We start from the raw sequence: 17,866 nt of genomic DNA, 5'->3' as shown, positions 1-17,866 counted from the left end.
CACACGGGGCTTGACAGAGCGAGGTCTTGGTCCAGTGGCAAGGGTTAACCAGGACGACTGGAGACCAGCTCTGCTGCATGGGCCCAATACACACCCACACACACACATGTTCCAACTGACTGCCTTCCTCCCTCCCTCAGGTCCTCTCTCCCTGGTTTCCAGCGATGGCAGTGTGGGTGAGCGGCATTGACCTTGGAGCAACTTGAGTATTTGTCCATAAAATACTGACACTGTACCCTGGACCGCCCCCGGCTCCAACACGCTACTCTCCGCGCTTTCTCCGCTCTCTCTCCAGCCACTCACGCTTTGGTCGTTGGACACCACGCGTAGTCTGGCCTCGTGTCCCGACCTTGGCCAATGGGCCTCAGCCTCAGTCTCCGAAAAAAACTCCCTGGGCAGCAGCAGTGTGACATTATCCCGTTTCCCACATTCTTCACTGAATGAAACTGTTAACTAGTGCCGCTCTGTAATAAGTTCTGTGCTCTGGGGCCCATCACCTCTTAGCAACGGGACTGAGACACCCCTCACCCTATACCCTCACCCTATACCCCCTTACCCTATAACCCCCTCTCCCTATAACCCCCTTCACCCTATAACCCCCCTCACCCTATAACCCCCCTCACCCTATAACCCCCCTCACCCTATAACCCCCCTCACCCAATACCTCCTCACCCTATAACCCCCTCACCCTATAACCCCTTACCCAATACCCCCTCACCCAATACCCCCTCACGCAATACCCCCCTCACGCAATACCCCCTCACCCAATACCCCCCTCACCCTATACCCCCCTCACCCTATAACCCCTTACCCAATACCCCCCTCACCCTATACCCCCTCACCCAATAACCCCCTCACCATATACCCACCTCAGCCTATACCCCCCTCACCCAATACCCCCTCACCCTATACCCACCTCAGCCTATACCCCCCTCACCCAATACCCCCTCACCCTATACCCCCTCACCCTATACCCCCTCACCCAATAACCCCCTCACCCAATAACCCCCTTACCCTATACCCCTCACCCAATAACCCCCTCACCCTATAACCCTCTCACCCTATAACCCCCTCACCCAATACTCCTCACTCTATAACCCCCTCACTCTACCCCCTTCCCCCACACTCTGAACCTTCCCACCATCCTCCCCACCCCCCCCACAACAGATGCTGTGGGATCTTTACCTGTTCTCGGCAACTGCAAGGACGGACTTACCTCATTTGGGACCTGCAGAGAAACAGGAAAAGAGTTTACGATGACAGGAAAATAAATGCATGCCCCAAGATCACCCCAACAATGCAAACCGGGCTGGCAGCTTCTCAATTGCCGCAGTACAAGACGACCCTGCTGTGTGCCCAGGCCCATTCTATTCCCTCAGTCCCTTGCGGCAACTCCCCCTCCCCCAATGGCTCGGGGGACCAGAGTCCCACAGACCGAGTGGAGGCCCACGTTCAATCCGTGCCAAGTTAGCTGACTTCAGCCAGAGGATTTACAGCCCGTCAGGACCAGGCTGGTGTTTGTGCACCCCTTACTTCATCTCACTGTCAATATAACCTATGCTTATCCAATTAGCCTCACCAGCTCGCTTGAAGTCGATAGAATTGGGCCAGGGTGTCCCTGCTCCTCTTCCCTCCGCAGTGACTTCCCGCTGGGAGACGTGGGGGTGTGTGGCTGTCGGGCGAGGATGGGATGGGACTGGGCCGTGATTCCTTCTGTGGTCAAATGGCCGGCCTGCACATGACGAAAGCGAGGCTCGGGCTGGGTGGCGCGAGGCACCCCGCGAGAGTCGGCCAATCAGGGGAGGGCAGCCAACAGACAGACAACCCTCCGTTGGCATAGAAACCGCTCCCTCCTCCCTCCTCCCCCCCGCCTCTCCCCCGCCCCGGCCTCCCTACCTCGTAGATGGCAAAGCCGATCGTCTCCATGTCCTGCCCCGCGGTGCGCAGCTTGCGGCGGTCCTTCTGCATCAGGGCCACCAGAAAACTGCAGCCCGAGTCCACATCATCCCGCTCATCGTCCTCCTCCTTCAGGTGGATCTTGAACTGCGGGTTTATCCAGAAAGTGGCTGGAGGAACGACAGCAGCCGTCAGTCAACCAGGAGCCCCACCCACTGCCCCAGGGCAGCCCCGCCCATAACCTTAGGGCTCCGCCCACCGCCCCAGGGCAGGCCCTGCCCACTACCCCAGGACAGCCCTGCCAACAGCACCCGCCCACCGCCCCAGGGTCCCACCCACAGCCCCAGGGAAGCCCCGCCTACAGCCCCAGGGCAGCCCCGCCCAAAGCACCCGCCCACTGCCTCAGGGCCCACCCACAGCCCCAGGACAGCCCCGCCCACAGCCCGAGGGACCCAACCACCGCCCCAGGGTCCCACTCACAGCCCCAGGGAAGCCCCGCCCACAGCCCCAGGGCAGCCCCGCCCACAGCCCCAGGGCTCCACCCACAGCCCCAGGGCCCGCCCACAGCCCCAGGGCAGCCCCGCCCACAGCATCCGCCCACTGCCTCAGGGCCCACCCACAGCCCCAGGGCAGCCCCGCCCACAGCCCCAGGGCCCCGCCCACTGCCCCAGAGTCCCACCCAATAATCAAGTGCCCCTTGATTAAAGGGGGCACTAAAACCGACACATTAAACAAATTAAACTTTTGACATTAAAAGGATCAAATTAAAATTTGGTTGCCGGGGGTGATGGCGCACTCCAGTCCCTCCGGTGCCCACCTCTCGCGGAAGGCCGCGAGCGTACCAGTGGACACCGCGTGCTCCATCTCCAGGGACACCCGGGCTCGGATGTAATCGCGGTAGAGAGGCAGGCAGTCGGGCTGAACGACTCCCCTCCACCGCCCGCTGCCTGGACCGGCTGATGGCCCCCTTGGCCAGGCCCCAGGAGCCGTCCCACGAGGAGGCCCTCGGACCTGCCCGCTCCCCTCCGCACAGGGTGCCCAAAGATCAGGAGCGTGGGACTGAAGTGCAGCCAGAATTTGAGGAGCAGTCCCTTCAGATACTGGAAGAGGGGGCTGCAACCCTCACACACCGAACATACACGTGGAACACGGACTCCTCCAGACGGCCTGGGAGCCCGTGACCCGACTTAAAAACTTATTGCATGGGGACTGCCCCGTGCACCACCCTCCAGGCCAAGTCCCCGATAAATAGTGGGAGGACTCCCGCGTAGAGGGCACTCCACTGGGGACCCCCACCTCCTCCGACGGCAAGGTGGTGAACCAGCCTGTGAGCATACTCATAGGTGCATACATTACACTTAGTTATTCCCTTCCCCACAAGTGGGAACATTCTCTCTGTATCCACTCTATCAAAACCTTTCCTCATTTTAAAGACCTCTATTAGGTCACCCCTCAGCCTTGTTTTTTCAAGAGAAAAGAGACCCAGCCTGTTCACCCTTTCCTGATGGGTATACCCTCACATTTCTGGTATCATCCTTGTAAATCTTCTCTGCACCCTCTCCAGTGCCTCGATATCCTTTTGATAATACGGTGACCAGAACTGTACGCAGTGCTCCAAGGTTCGATATAGGTTCAGCGGAACTTCTGTACGTTTCAATTCTATCCCGCTGGAAATAAACCCTAGTTCTTGGTTTGCTTTTTTTATGGCCTTGCTAACCCGTGTCGCAACTTTTAGCGATTGGTGTATCTGTACTCCGAGATCCCTTTGTTCCTCTGTCCCACCGAGACTCGCTCCCTCCCAGTAATAAGTGACCTTCCCTATTCTCCCGACCAAAATGTAATACCTCACACTTATCTGTGTTGAACTTCATATAAACGATATTGGAGCTCCTTGGGGAAGCTTTGAACTTGCACTGATGCAGCAATCAAGATGAAATGTTATGAAGAGCCCTTTGCAAGTGAGTTATAATCAATAATGATCTCATACGCATTGTAAGTAAGAGGTTCTGTTTTATTACATAATTGATTTGATTTAATAAAGAGTATTCAGCAGACATTTCAATGTTATCTATTTCTCGAACTTGTATTGCAGGTGAAGGATGAATGACAATATTATATATAAACACAAGAATTATTTTCGCTACTCTCCCCGACAGGCCAACTGAAGTGTCTCTATTCAGATCAGCGAATACAGCCCAGAATCTTCCACCGCTCTGTCGGAGGGGCAGTACTGAGGGAGCTCCGCGCTGTCGGAGGGGCAGTATTGAGGGAGCTCTGCACTGTCGGAGGGACAGTATTGAGGGAGCTCTGCACTGTCGGAGGGACAGTATTGAGGGAGCTCCGCGCTGTCGGAGGGGCAGTATTGAGGGAGCTCTGCACTGTCGGAGGGACAGTATTGAGGGAGCTCTGCACTGTCGGAGGGACAGTATTGAGGGAGCGCTGCACTGTCGGAGGGACAGTATTGAGGGAGCTCCGCGCTGTCGGAGGGGCAGTATTGAGGGAGCTCTGCACTGTCGGAGGGACAGTATTGAGGGAGCTCTGCACTGTCGGAGGGACAGTATTGAGGGAGCTCTGCACTGTCGGAGGGACAGTATTGAGGGAGCGCTGCACTGTCGGAGGGACAGTATTGAGGGAGCGCTGCACTGTCGGAGGGACAGTATTGAGGGAGCTCTGCAATGTCGGAGGGACAGTATTGAGGGAGCTCTGCACTGTCGGAGGGACAGTATTGAGGGAGCGCTGCACTGTCGGAGGGACAGTATTGAGGGAGCTCTGCACTGTCGGAGGGACAGTATTGAGGGAGCTCTGCACTGTCGGAGGGACAGTATTGAGGGAGCGCTGCACTGTCGGAGGGACAGTATTGAGGGAGCTCTGCACTGTCGGAGGGACAGTATTGAGGGAGCTCTGCACTGTCGGAGGGACAGTATTGAGGGAGCGCTGCACTGTCGGAGGGGCAGTACTGAGGGAGCTCCGCACTGTCGGAGGGGCAGTACTGAGGGAGCGCCGCACTTTCGGAGGGGCAGTACTGAGGGAGCGCCGCACTGTCGGAGGGGCAGTACTGAGGGAGCGCCGCACTGTCGGAGGGGCAGTACTGAGGGAGCGCCGCACTGTCGGAGGGGCAGTACTGAGGGAGCTCCGCACTGTCGGAGGGGCAGTACTGAGGGAGCGCCGCACTGTCGGAGGGGCAGTACTGAGGGAGCGCCGCACTGTCGGAGGTGCCACCTTTTCGATAAGACGTTAAACCGAGGCCCCGTCTGCCCTCTCAGGTGGGCATAAAAGATCCTACGGCCACTACTGGAAGAAGAGCAGGGGGAGTTCGCTCCGTTGTCCTGGGGCCAATAATTATCTCAGCTAATCAAATCGTCATCACATTGCTGTTTGTGGGAGCTTGCTGTGCGCAAATTGGCTGCCAAGTTTCCAACATTACAACAGTGACTACACTTCAGAAAGTACTTCATTGGCTGTAAAGCACTTTGGGACATCCTGAGGTTATGCTGTATAAATGCAAGTCTTTCTTTCAATAGAAAGTGTTTTGAAGATGTGAAGTGAAGGAGATAAGGCAACTTAAACAGTGACGTTGGCTCCCTCTGCTGGCCTGCTTGGTAACTGCACTCAACCAAATCTATCAGCCGGACACTGACAGCCCACCAGTAACAGTACAGGGCGAGAGTGGCTGCACAAGTGGACTCAATATTCCCGAGGAAGGGAGGGGGAAAACCTGATCAGTGGGATTTTGGGGAGATATTAAAGGCAACACCTCAGGTTGACAAATACCAGGGGTCACGCAGTTTCAGGATAAGGGGTCGGCCATTGAGGACTGAGATGAGGAGGAATTTCTTCATTCAGAGGGGGGGTGAATCTTTGGAATTCTCTGCCCCAGAGGGCTGTGGAGGCTCAGTCTCTGAGTATATTCAAGGCTGAGATATTCCCACACCCGTATTGTTACCTCTGGTGTTCCCCCAAGGATCTGTCCTTGGCCCCCTCCTATTTCTCATCTACATGTTGCCCCTTGGCGATATCATCCGAAAACACAGAGTCAGTTTCCACATGTACACTGACGACACCCAGCTCTACCTCTCCCCCGCTTCTCTCGACCCCTCCACGGTCTCTAAATTGTCAGACTGCCTGTCCGACATCCAGTTCTGGATGAGCAGAACTTTCCTCCAATTGAATATTGGGAAGACCGAAGCCATTGTTTCCGGCCCCCGCCACAAACACCGTTCCCTATCGCCCGACTCCATCCCTCTCCCCAACCAGACTGTTCACAACCTTAGCATCATATTTGACCCTGAAATGAGGTTCCGGTCACATATCCGCAGCATAACCAAGACCCGCCTATTTCCACCTCCATAACATCGCCCGTCTCCGCCCCTGCCTCAGCTCATCCGCTGCTGAAACCCTCATCCATGCCTTCGTTACCTCTAGACTCGATTACTTCAATGCATTCCTGGCTGGCCTCCCACATTCTACCCGACGTAAACTAGAGGTGATCCAAAACTTGGCTGCCCCGTGTCCTAACTCGCACCGAGTCCCGCTCACCCATCACCCCCTGTGCTCGCTGCCCCGTGTCCTAACTCGCACCGAGTCCCACTCACCCATCACCCCCTGTGCTCGCTGCCCCGTGTCCTAACTCGCACCGAGTCCCGCTCACCCATCACCCCCTGTGCTCACTGCCCCGTGTCCTAACTCGCACCGAGTCCCGCTCACCCATCAACCCCTGTGCTCGCTGCCCCCGTGTCCTAACTCGCACCGAGTCCTGCTCACCCATCACCCCCTGTGCTCGCTGCCCCGTGTCCTAACTCGCACCGAGTCCCGCTCACCTATCACCCCCTGTGCTCACAGACCCATGTCCTAACTCACACCGAGTCCCGCTCACCCATCACCCCCTGTGCTCACTGCCCCGTCTCCTAACTCGCACCGAGTCCCACTCACCCATCACCCCCTGTGCTCGCTGCCCCGTGTCCTAACTCGCACCGAGTCCCACTCACTCATCAACCCCTGTGCTCGCTGCCCCATGTCCTAACTCGCACCGAGTCCCGCTCACCCATCACCCCCTGTGCTCGCTGCCCCATGTCCTAACTCGCACTGAGTCCCGTTCACCCATCACCCCCTGTGCTCACTGCCCCGTGTCCTAACTCGCACCGAGTCCCGCTCACCCATCACCCCCTGTGCTCACTGCCCCGTGTCCTAACTCGCACCGAGTCCCACTCACTCATCAACCCCTGTGCTCGCTGCCCCATGTCCTAACTCGCACCGAGTCCCGCTCACCCATCACCCCCTGTGCTCGCTGCCCCATGTCCTAACTCGCACCGAGTCCCGCTCACCCATCACCCCCTGTGCTCACTGCCCCGTGTCCTAACTCGCACCGAGTCCCACTCACTCATCAACCCCTGTGCTCGCTGCCCCATGTCCTAACTCGCACCGAGTCCCGCTCACCCATCACCCCCTGTGCTCGCTGCCCCGTGTCCTAACTCGCACTGAGTCCCGTTCACCCATCACCCCCTGTGCTCACTGCCCCGTGTCCTAACTCGCACCGAGTCCCACTCACCCATCACCCCCTGTGCTCGATGACTTACATTTGCTTCCGTATAAGCAACGCCTCAATTTCAAAATTCTCATTCTTATTTTCAAAACCCTCCATGGCCCTCGCCCCCTCCCTAGCTCTGTAATCTCCTCCAGCCCCAAAGCCCCCGAGATCTCTGGATTACTGGCTCAGTAACGTTACTAATATGCTGCCGTCCCCCCTCTGAATGTGATCAGGACGACTTGTTTGGGCGGAGGGTTAATGCTAGCATGAATCCTTTGGGCCGAGTAGCCCGATGTGACTGTCGCTCATCAACGAGCCCCTACCTGGAAAGTTCCGGCAGCCTCCCGCGGTGCTGCCCCGTCTCCAGGCTCCCTCGTACAGCGCGGTGCTCCATTTACGCACCTTATCCGCCTTTAGCGTGTCTGCTGTCAGGTTACAGATTTCCAAACGGTTAAATTCTCTTCGGAAGTCAGAGAAGGACATCCTGGGAGGAAGAATGTGTGGGGAAGGTTAACACAAGTACATCAGGAGTAGGAGCAGGAGTCGGCCATTCGGCCCCTCGAGCCTGCTCCGCCATTCAATATGATCCTGGCTGATCTTCGATCTCAACTCCACTTCCCTGCCCGTTCCCCATTGTCTTGATTCCCCGAGAGTTCTGATCACATTCAGAGGGGGGCGCGGTAGTATAGTGGTAACGTCACTGGGCCAGAGATGAGGGGGGTTGACTTATGAGGAAAGGTTGAGGAGGTTGGGCCTCCACTCATTGGAATTCAGAAGAATGAGAGATGATCTTATTGAAGCGTATAAGATTATGAGGGGGCTTGACAAGGTGGATGCAGAGAGGATGTTCCCACTGATGGGGGAGACTAGAACTAGGGGGCATGATCTTAGAATAAGGGGCCGCCCATTTAAAACTGAGATGAGGAGGAATTTCTTCTCTCAGAGGGTTGTAAATCTGTGGAATTCGCTGCCTCAGAGAGCTGTGGAGGCTGGGACATTGAATATATTTAAGACAAGAGATAGACAGCTTCTTAACCGATAAGGGAATAAGGGGTTATGGGGAGCGGGCGGGGAAGTGGAGCTGAGCCCATGATCGGATCAGCCATCAGTATTAAATGGCGGAGCAGGCTCGAGGGGCTGTATGGCCTACTCCTGCTCCTATTTCTGATTTTCTTATCTACCGGTCTCAGCCTTGAATACACTCAACGACTGAGCCTCCACAGCCCTCTGGGGGCAGAGAGTTCCAAAGATTCACCACCCTCTGAGTGAAGAAATCCCTCCTCATCTCAGTCCTAAGTGGCCGACCCCCTTATCCTGAGACTGTGTGACCCCCTGGTTCCAGACTCCCCAGCCTCGGGGGGGGGGGGGGGGAAACACCCTCCCTGCATCTACCCTGTCAAGCCCCCTCAGATCACCTCTCATTCTCCTAAACTCCAAAGAGTATTGGCCCATTCTCCACAATCCCTGATCTAGTGAACCTTTGTCGCATTCCCTCCCAGAGAAGAAGACCAAAACGGTGCACAGTACTCCAGGTGTGGTCTCACCAAGGCCCTGTGTAATTGCCGCAAGACTGGGGCCAAAATTGCTCCTTTCCTTAAGGCCTGTTGCCACCGCAAATCAGCGGCCAGGCTGCGGAGTGGCGTGACCGTTGAAGTTTGGTGGAATGGCCGCTGCTGGTCCAACAACCTTTCCGAGGTTTACCAGCGGTGCCCCGATTCCCCCCACCCCGGTCACCCCCGCTCCCCCCCACCCCGGTCACCCCCGCTCCCCCCCACCCCGGTCACCCCCGCTCCCCCCACCTTACCGCTCCTCTACGGCCAATCCGTCTCAATCGCGTCATCACTGTGCGCACCGCTGATCTAACCACCCGATCCCCGCCACCAGACAGCGACATTCCCCTGGGGAAATGTTCGGTCCACCGCGCGGTGCCAAAACAAGCTTTTCCCCGGCGGTCCAGTGAGGCTGTGGCCTTCTGCAGCGGCCCTGAAAGGGGAGGGCGCACTGCCCCTGCTGCCATGTTTTTTTTTTTTTGCCGGCCCACTGCCAGGTCGGCCCGACAATTATGTCCCCGGGGTTCAGCCGCTGGGTGCCAGGCCGCTGGACCGGCTGAAACCCTCCCTGTTAGCCCAGTAGGCCGATGTTTCAAAATCGCAGAGGCTCTCCCCTTTAAGTGAAGGGGCCGTGATGACGTCATCGCAGCGGTGTCTCCGCGACCCCCCCTCCCCCGCTCCCCCACCTCCCGCCAACTTCCATCCCTCACTGTGTTGTCACCGCCCGGTATCTGACTATTTGACAGGACACTGTAGAGGGAGCTTTACTCTGTATCTAACCCCCTGTACCTGCCCTGGGAGTGTTTGATGGGACAGTGTAGAGGGAGCGTTACTCTGTATCTAACCCTGTGCTGTACCTGCCCTGGGAGTGTTTGATGGGACAGTGTAGAGGGAGCTTTACTCTGTATCTAACCCCCTGTACCTGCCCTGGGAGTGTGTGATGGGACAGTGTAGAGGGAGCTTTACTCTGTATCTAACCCCCTGTACCTGCCCTGGGAGTGTTTGATGGGACAGTGTAGAGGGAGCTTTACTCTGTATCTAACCCCCTGTACCTGCCCTGGGGGTGTTTGATGGGGATAGTGTAGAGGGAGCTTTACTCTGTATCTAACCCCCTGTACCTGCCCTGGGAGTGTTTGATGGGGATAGTGTAGAGGGAGCTTTACTCTGTATCTAACCCCCTGTACCTGCCCTGGGAGTGTTTGATGGGACAGTGTAGAGGGAGCTTTACTCTGTATCTAACCCCCTGTACCTGCCCTGGGAGTGTTTGATGGGATAGTGTAGAGGGAGCTTTACTCTGTATCTAACCCCCTGTACCTGCCCTGGGAGTGTTTGATGGGACAGTGTAGAGGGAGCTTTACTCTGTATCTAACCCCGTGCTGTACCTGCCCTGGGAGTGTTTGATGGGACAGTGTAGAGGGAGCTTTACTCTGTATCTAACCCCGTGCTGTACCTGCCCTGGGAGTGTTTGATGGGACAGTGTAGAGGGAACGTCACGCATTACAATTAGTCTGCATGTCCCCTGGGGTTCGGGATGAGGTGCTTGTGTGGGATAATAGGGTGAGGGCCCTCATGGTCGTATATCTGGGATCACAGAGAGCGATCGAAGACGCGCTCAAGGGCCAGGTGCATTGGGACTGACTTGGACGAAACTGGAAAGAACGATTCATAATAAGAGACACTCATTTGCGCTTCATGACAGCCCCTCAAATTGAAAAAGCGTCCCATGGATCCACCCCCTCCGTCACACAGGACACTCACCAGAACTCGCCATCTTCCAGTTTCACACGCATCTGGCTGCACTGGGCAGAGTCCACCTGGTTCCATTCATTTGCACTGCACAAAAACAAGAGGCAAGTACACGGTCACTGCAGTGTAACTGGTTCAAAACTGGTCACAGCCGTCACCATGAGGGCAGCAGGCGCATGGGAACACCAGCACTTCCACGTTCCCCTCCCAGTCACACACACACACACCATCCCCACTTGGAAATATATCGGCCGTTCCTTCATCGTCGCTGGGTCACAATCCTGGAACTCCTTCCCGAACAGCACTATGGGAGCACCTTCACCACACGGACTGCAGCGGTTCAAGAAGGCGGCTCACCACCACCTTCTCAAGGGGCGATTAGGGACGGGCAATAAATGCTGGGCCTTGCCAGCGACGCCCACATCCCGGGAATTAATTAAAAATCTACTCTCGCCTCTGAGTCAGGAGGTCGTGGGTTCGAGTCTCACTCCAGAGACTTGAGCATGTAATCCAGGCTGACACTACTGAGGGAGCGCCACACTGTCGGAGGGGCAGTACTGAAGGAGTGTTGCATTGTCGGAGGGGCAGTACTGAGGGAGCGCCACGCTATCGGAGGGACAGTACTGAGGGAGCGCCGTACTGTCGGAGGGGCCGTACTGAGGGAGAGCCGCACTGTCGGAGGGGCAGTACTGAGGGAGCGCCGCACTGTCGGAGGGGCAGTACTGAGGGAGCGCCGCACTGTCGGAGGGGCAGTACTGAGGGAACGGCGCACTGTCGGTGGGGCAGTACTGAGCGAGCACCGCACTGTCGAAGGGGCAGTACTGAGGGAGCACCGCACTGTCGGAGGGGCAGTACTGAGGGAGCACCGCACTGTCGGAGGGGCAGTACTGAGGGAGCGCCGCACTGTCGGAGGGGCAGTACTGAGGGAGCGCCGCACTGTCGGAGGGGCAGTACTGAGGGAGTGCCGCACTGTTGGAGGGGCAGTACTGAGGGAGTGCCGCACTGTCGGAGAGGCAGTACTGAGGGAGTGCCGCACTGTCGGAGGGGCAGTACTGAGGGAGCGCCGCACTGTCGGAGGGGCCGTACTGAGGGAGCGCCGCACTGTCGGAGGGGCAGTACTGAGGGAGTGCTGCAGTGTCGGAGGTGCTGTCTTTCAGATGAGGCGTTAAACCGAGGCCCTGTCTGCCTGTTTAGGTGGATGTTGAAGATCCCTCGGCCACTATTGGAAGAAAAAGTGGAGAGTTCCCCCCGGGCCAATATTTATCCCTCAACCAACTCCACCAAAAACAGACTCAAGAAACAGCTGTTTGTGGGATTGTACCATGTGCAAATTATCTATTCCGCATGACTACATAACAGCAGTGGATGCATTAGGATCACAGGCCATTCGGCCCCTCGAGCCCGTTTCTCCATTCAACCAGATCACGGCGGATCTGTATCTTAACTCCACGCACCCGCCTTGACCCGTAACCTTTAATACCCTCGCCCAACAAAAATCTTAGTTATGAAATTTCCAACTGACCCCCAGGCTCAATGGCTTTGAGGGGGGAGAGAATTCCAGATTCCCAGCACCCTTTGTGAAGAAGTGCTTCCTGACATGACCCCTGAACAGCCTGGCTCTAATTTTCCGGTGACACCCCCTTGTTCTGGACTCCCCCCCCCTCCCCCCCACCAGAAGAAATTGTTTCGTAATTTAACCCTTTGTAAACCCCGGTATCGTTCTGGGGAATCTGCGCTGCTCCCCCTCCGTGGCCGTCAAAAGATCATAGGGCGGTGGGTGGGCGGGGGAGTGATTCCCCATATTGAAGTCTTCAATCCCCCCCCCAGCTCCCGCCGGTGATGGTGGGGTTAATACCGAGTCCCCAGTCAGTCTCCCACTTCCCTGGCTGATTCGCGTCTATATTTCTTTCTGCCACCAGGTGGCGGCGGCGTGCTATGAAAAGCCCAGCCATCCGTCCCAAGACCCTGGTCTCTGCTGCTCGGACTTGGGGGGAAGCGCCGAGCGCAAGGTGGAGCTCACGCTAACCCCTCGCCTGACGGGAAATGGTTTTCCCGCCCTCCCCCCCCCCCCCCCACCCCCACCATGGCGCAAACTGCCAGGTCAAAGGTCAAACTGGAAGGGTCCCCCAGAAGGAACCAAACGCGGTCTTGCATCTGAAAGGGGACTGAGGTTTGAACGAGCGGAGAGGTGGGTTCAAGACCTTGATCTTCTGGTTAATGAAGCTCTCGGTCGCGAGGCAGAACCGTGCGATTTCGCCCTGCGAGCCAACAGACGGCCTCGTCTTCTCACGTCAAACGCTGTCCGACAACGCCTCGAGTTTAAAATTCCCATCCTTGTTTACAAATCCCTCCATGGCCCTCGCCCCCCTCCCTATCTCTGTAATCTCCTCCAGTCCCACAACCCCCCGAGATCTCTGCGCTCCTCTAACTCTGCCCTCCTGAGCATCCCTGATTATAATCGCTCCACCATCGGTGGCCGTGCCTTCAGCTGCCTGGGCCCCAAGCTCTGGAACTCCCTCCCTAAACCTCTCCGCCTCTCTCTCTCCTCCTTTGAGACACTCCTTAAAACCCACCTCTTTGACCCAGCTTTTGGTCACCTGTCCCTAATATCGCCTTCTGTAGCTCGGTGTCAATTTTTGTCTGATAATCGCCCCTTGAGACATTTCACTACATTAAAGCTGCGATATTTATGTTAAACTTTGGATGACAGGACTGACATATGAAGAAAGACTGGATCGACTAGGCTTATATTCACTGGAATTTAGAAGAATGAGAGGGGATCTCATAGAAACATATAAAATTCTGACGGGATTGGACAGGTTGGATGCAGGAAGAATGTTCCCGATGTTGGGGAAGTCCAGAACCAGGGGTCACAGTCTAAGGATAAGGGGTAAGGCATTTAGGACCGAGATGAGGGGAAACTTCTTCACTCAGAGAATTGTGAACCTGTGGAATACCCTACCGCAGAAAGTTGTTGAGACCAGTTCGTTAGATATATTCAAAAGGGAGTTAAATGTGGCCCTTATGGCTAAAGGGATCACGGGGTATGGAGAGAAAGCAGGAATGGGGTACTGAAGTTGCATGATCAGCCATGATCTTATTGAATGGCGGTGCAGGTTCGAAGGGCCGAATGGCCTACTCCTGCACCTATTTTCTATGTTTCTATGTTTCTAGACCTTTACACTGGTTCGGCCTCAGCTGGAGTAATGTCAATTCAGGGCACCGCACTTTAGGAAGGATGTGAAGGCCTCGGAGAGGGTGCAGAGGGAGATTGACCAGAATGGTCCCGGGGATGAGGGACTGTAGTTACGTGGAGAGACTGGGAGAAGCCGGGGTTGTTCTCCTTGGAGCAGAGAAGGTTGAGAGGAGATTTGATCGAGGGGTTCAAAATCATAAACGATTTGGATAGAGTAAATAACTGTTCCTATTGGCAGAGTGCCGGTAACCAGAGGACACAGATTAAAGGTCACTGGCAAAAGAACCAGAGGGGGAGACGAGGAAACAGTTATTGTACGCAGCGAGTTGTTGTGATCGGGAACGCGCTGCCTGAAAGGGCGGTGGGAGCAGATTCAATGGAAACTTCCAAACGGGGATTGGATAAATACCGGAAGGGAAAAAATTGGCAGGGTACTGGGGAAAGAGCGTGGGGGAGTGTATGGGGATAATCGGATCGCTCGGTCACAGAGCTGGTACAGGCACGATGGGGCTGAATGGCCTCCTGTGCTGTCTCATTCTAAGAGTATAAAGATACAAAATCAACAACCTTACCAGACTGCTAATCGGCCCGGCAAAGCCAAAACCATGGGACATAAATAAGATTGTTACTAATAAATCCCCCAGGGAAGTAAGGAGGGATTTTAGTTACTCGGAGAGGGGTGAGAATGTGGAGCTCGCTGCCACAGGGAGGGGTTGAGGCGAACAGTATCGATGCGATGGATAAACACATGAGGGAGAGAGGAATAGAGGGTTATGGTGGAATACTGAGATGAAGTAAACGGAATAGGAGGAGGCTGTTGTGTATAAACGCCTGCTCCTACGCCCTGTATTCGATGTAGTTCCATCCACTATTTCGCTGTTCTCCAAGGGCAGAGACTGTGATGATAACAACTTTGCCTTCGCTACGAGCTCCAAGGTTGGAATTAGAAACTGAAGGTACGATTGTGAACCCCGATTGTCTGCTGCCAGAGGCGCTCGAGCGGCAGAGAAGGACGCGCATCAGGACGTTTCACTACGTTAAAGGCGCTATATAAATACACGTTGATGTTTTTTCATCACCGGCGCTCAATCAGTGGAGTCGGTCATGCCTTCCATCAGCGTGAGGCCACACACTGTGCTCTAACCTGACGGGCTCATCGCTGGGAGTCCCACCTACCTGTCACTCCAGGCTCCTGTCCACTCCACCTCCCCCCAGGGATTTCGCACACGCACCAGTTTCACCAAAGCTCCTCGGTGATACACCTGGGAATGAGGAGAGAGGGTCGTGAGCCAGTCCTGATAAACCGCACACAACCCCAAACCCGTGTGTGTGTGTGTGTGTGTGTGTGAGTCTGTGTGTGTGTATGAGAGAGTGAGTGAGTGTGAGTGTGAGTGAGTGAGTGTGAGCGAGTGTGTCTGTGAGTGAGTGAATCTGTGAGTGAGTGACTCTGTGAGTGAGTGAGTGTGTGAGTGTGTCTGTGAGTGAGTGTGTGCGAGAGTGAGTGAGTGAGTGTGAGTGAATGTGTGAGTGAGTCTGTGAGTGTGTCTGTGAGTGTGTGAGTGTGTGTGAGAGTGAGGGAGTGAGTGTGTCTGTGAATGAGTGAGTGTGTGAGTAAGTGAGAGTGTGTGAGAGTGAGTGAGAGTGTGAGTGAGTGAGTCTGTGAGTGAGTGTGTCTGTGAGTGAGTGAGTGTGTCTGAGTGAGTGAGTGAGTCTGTGAGTGAGTATGTGAGTGAGTATGTGAGTGAGTATGTGAGTGAGTGTGTCTGTGATTGAGTGAGTGAGTGTGTGTGTCAGTGTGAGTGAGTGAGTGAGTCTGTGAGTGAGTGAGTCTGTGAGTATGTGAGTGAGTGAGTGTGACTGAGTGAGTGAGTGTGTGTCAGTGTGTGAGTGAGTGAGTGAGTGAGTGAGTGAGTGAGTGAGTGAGTGAGTGAGTGTCAGTGTGTGAGTGAGTGAGTATGTGAGTGAGTGAGTGTGATTGAGTGAGTGAGTGTGTGTGTCAGTGTGAGTGAGTGAGTGAGTGAGTGTGTCAGTGTGAGTGAGTGAGTGAGTGAGTGTGTCAGTGTGAGCGAGTGAGTGAGTGAGTGAGTGTGTCAGTGTGAGGGAGCGCCGCACTGTCGGAGGGGCAGTACTGAGGGGAGTGAGTGAGTGAGTGTGTCAGTGTGTGAGTGAGTGAGTCTGTGAGTATGTGAGTGAGTGAGTGTGATTGAGTGAGTGAGTGTGTGTGTCAGTGTGAGTGAGTGAGTGAGTGTCAGTGTGAGTGAGTGAGTGAGTGTGTCAGTGTGAGCGAGTGAGTGAGTGAGTGAGTGAGTGTGTAAGTGAGTGAGTGTGATTGAGTGAGTGAGTGTGTGTGTCAGTGTGAGTGAGTGAGTGAGTGAGTGAGTGAGTGTGTAAGTGAGTGAGTGTGATTGAGTGAGTGAGTGTGTGTGTCAGTGTGAGTGAGTGAGTGAGTGTGTGTGTCAGTGTGAGTGAGTGTGTGTGTCAGTGTGAGCGAGTGAGTGAGTGAGTGTGTTACTGTGTATATGTGTGTGAGTGTCAGTCTGTGTGTCGATGCCTATGATAGGTGTAGCAGGTAGAGTCTGACCTCCTTGGCCCCGGTGAGGGAGTAGGCGTGACCTTTGACCAGTTTCTTGAAAGTCACGGCTTCCATGTCGAACATGCTGGTTATCTGGGGGGGAAACACAGGGACAAATCAGCAGCTGGGATTACCGGGGGGCGATTCACCGAGAGGTGCAGAGAGCCGGGTCTGTGCCGGGTTTGAGAGGCCGAAACCCCTTTGTATCCGAGGTCGCAGGGTACCTCCCCGACCCCTCGGCGAGCTCAGGGGTCGGGCATCGCTGTGTCGGTCGTCGGCCCAACTCACCCTCACCCGACCCCCAGCAGGGGGTGAGTGATAGAAATCAGGAGCAGGAACCCCGGCTGATTCTTCCTTTTAATTCATTCATGGGATGAGGGAGCACCGCACTGTCGGAGGGGCAGTACTGAGGGAGCGCCGCACTGTCGGAGGGGCAGTACTGAGGGAGCGCCGCACTGTCGGAGGGGCAGTGCTGGGGGAGCGGCGTACTGTCGGAGGGGCAGTACTGAGGGAGTGCCGCACTGTCGGAGGGGCAGTACTGAGGGAGCGCCGTACTGTCGGAGGGGCAGTACTGAGGGAGCGCCGCACTGTCGGAGGTGCCGTCTTTCAGATGAGACGTTAAACCGAGGCCCTCTCAGGTGGATGTAAAAGATCCCGGGGCCACTATTGGAAGAAGAGCAGGGGAGTTCTCCCCGGTGTCCTGGGGCCAATATTTATCCCTCAACCAACATCACTAAAACAGATGATCTGGGTCATTATCACATTGCTGTGTGTGGGAGCTTGCTGTGCGCAAATTGGCGTTTCCCACATTACAACAGCGACTACACTCCAAAAGTACTTCATTGGCTGTAAAGCACTTTGGGACGTCCTGAGGGGGTGAAAGGCGCTATATAAATGCAAGTCTTTCTCTCCCTACACTGCTCAGATTCTAACTCCGGGTACAGGGAGCAGGAAGAGGCTGTGGGAGTGAAACAATATTATTTATTATTGTATAATATGGAACAGTTGCTAAATAGTTGGCGGGTCCCTAAGGTGATCTCCGAGCGTGGTGGCGGTAATCACAGACTGCGAACTCCTGGGAATCGGGACTCAGAGCAGGAACATCGCAAACGTTCCCGAGTCTGCCCAGGTACGTAAATCGGACCTGGCACTTACATCGATGGAACAGCCCATGAGGGACCCTCGCTCCAGTGCCTTCTGGATGATTCCGTACAGCTCCGGAGGGGATTTTCTGAGGTCGTACATCTCCGTCACCCCTCCTGTGAAATCTTCAAAGCCTTCCGATGTGCTTCCACCCGAGAGGGCTTCATAGCAGCCGTTCAACCTGTGGGGGTGGGGAGAGTGTGCGAGAGAGAGAGAGAGAGAGAGGTGGGCAGAGAGAG

The 17,866-nt window shown here is 55.6% G+C and overlaps 1 protein-coding gene across 1 annotated transcript in view; it reads right to left on the bottom strand.

The window, feature by feature from the left end:
* The window catches only part of LOC139239474 (calpain-1 catalytic subunit-like), a 64,496-nt gene that overhangs the window by 25,862 nt on the left and 20,768 nt on the right, over positions 1-17,866 (bottom strand). The window contains exons 5-11 of the mRNA XM_070868252.1: positions 17,640-17,808; positions 16,494-16,577; positions 15,089-15,174; positions 10,729-10,803; positions 7,744-7,904; positions 1,897-2,066; positions 1,217-1,228 (exon numbers count right to left, since the gene is read on the bottom strand). Of these exons, the coding sequence (XP_070724353.1) occupies positions 1,217-1,228; positions 1,897-2,066; positions 7,744-7,904; positions 10,729-10,803; positions 15,089-15,174; positions 16,494-16,577; positions 17,640-17,808 (757 nt within the window). The remainder of the gene's footprint in view (positions 1-1,216; positions 1,229-1,896; positions 2,067-7,743; positions 7,905-10,728; positions 10,804-15,088; positions 15,175-16,493; positions 16,578-17,639; positions 17,809-17,866) is intronic.

The sequence above is a fragment of the Pristiophorus japonicus genome, chromosome 27 (assembly GCF_044704955.1).
Source record: "Pristiophorus japonicus isolate sPriJap1 chromosome 27, sPriJap1.hap1, whole genome shotgun sequence".
Taxonomy (NCBI): Eukaryota; Metazoa; Chordata; class Chondrichthyes; family Pristiophoridae; genus Pristiophorus; species Pristiophorus japonicus.
Note: the sequence above shows the minus strand (reverse complement) of the source record. Positions and strands in the feature narration are given on the sequence as shown.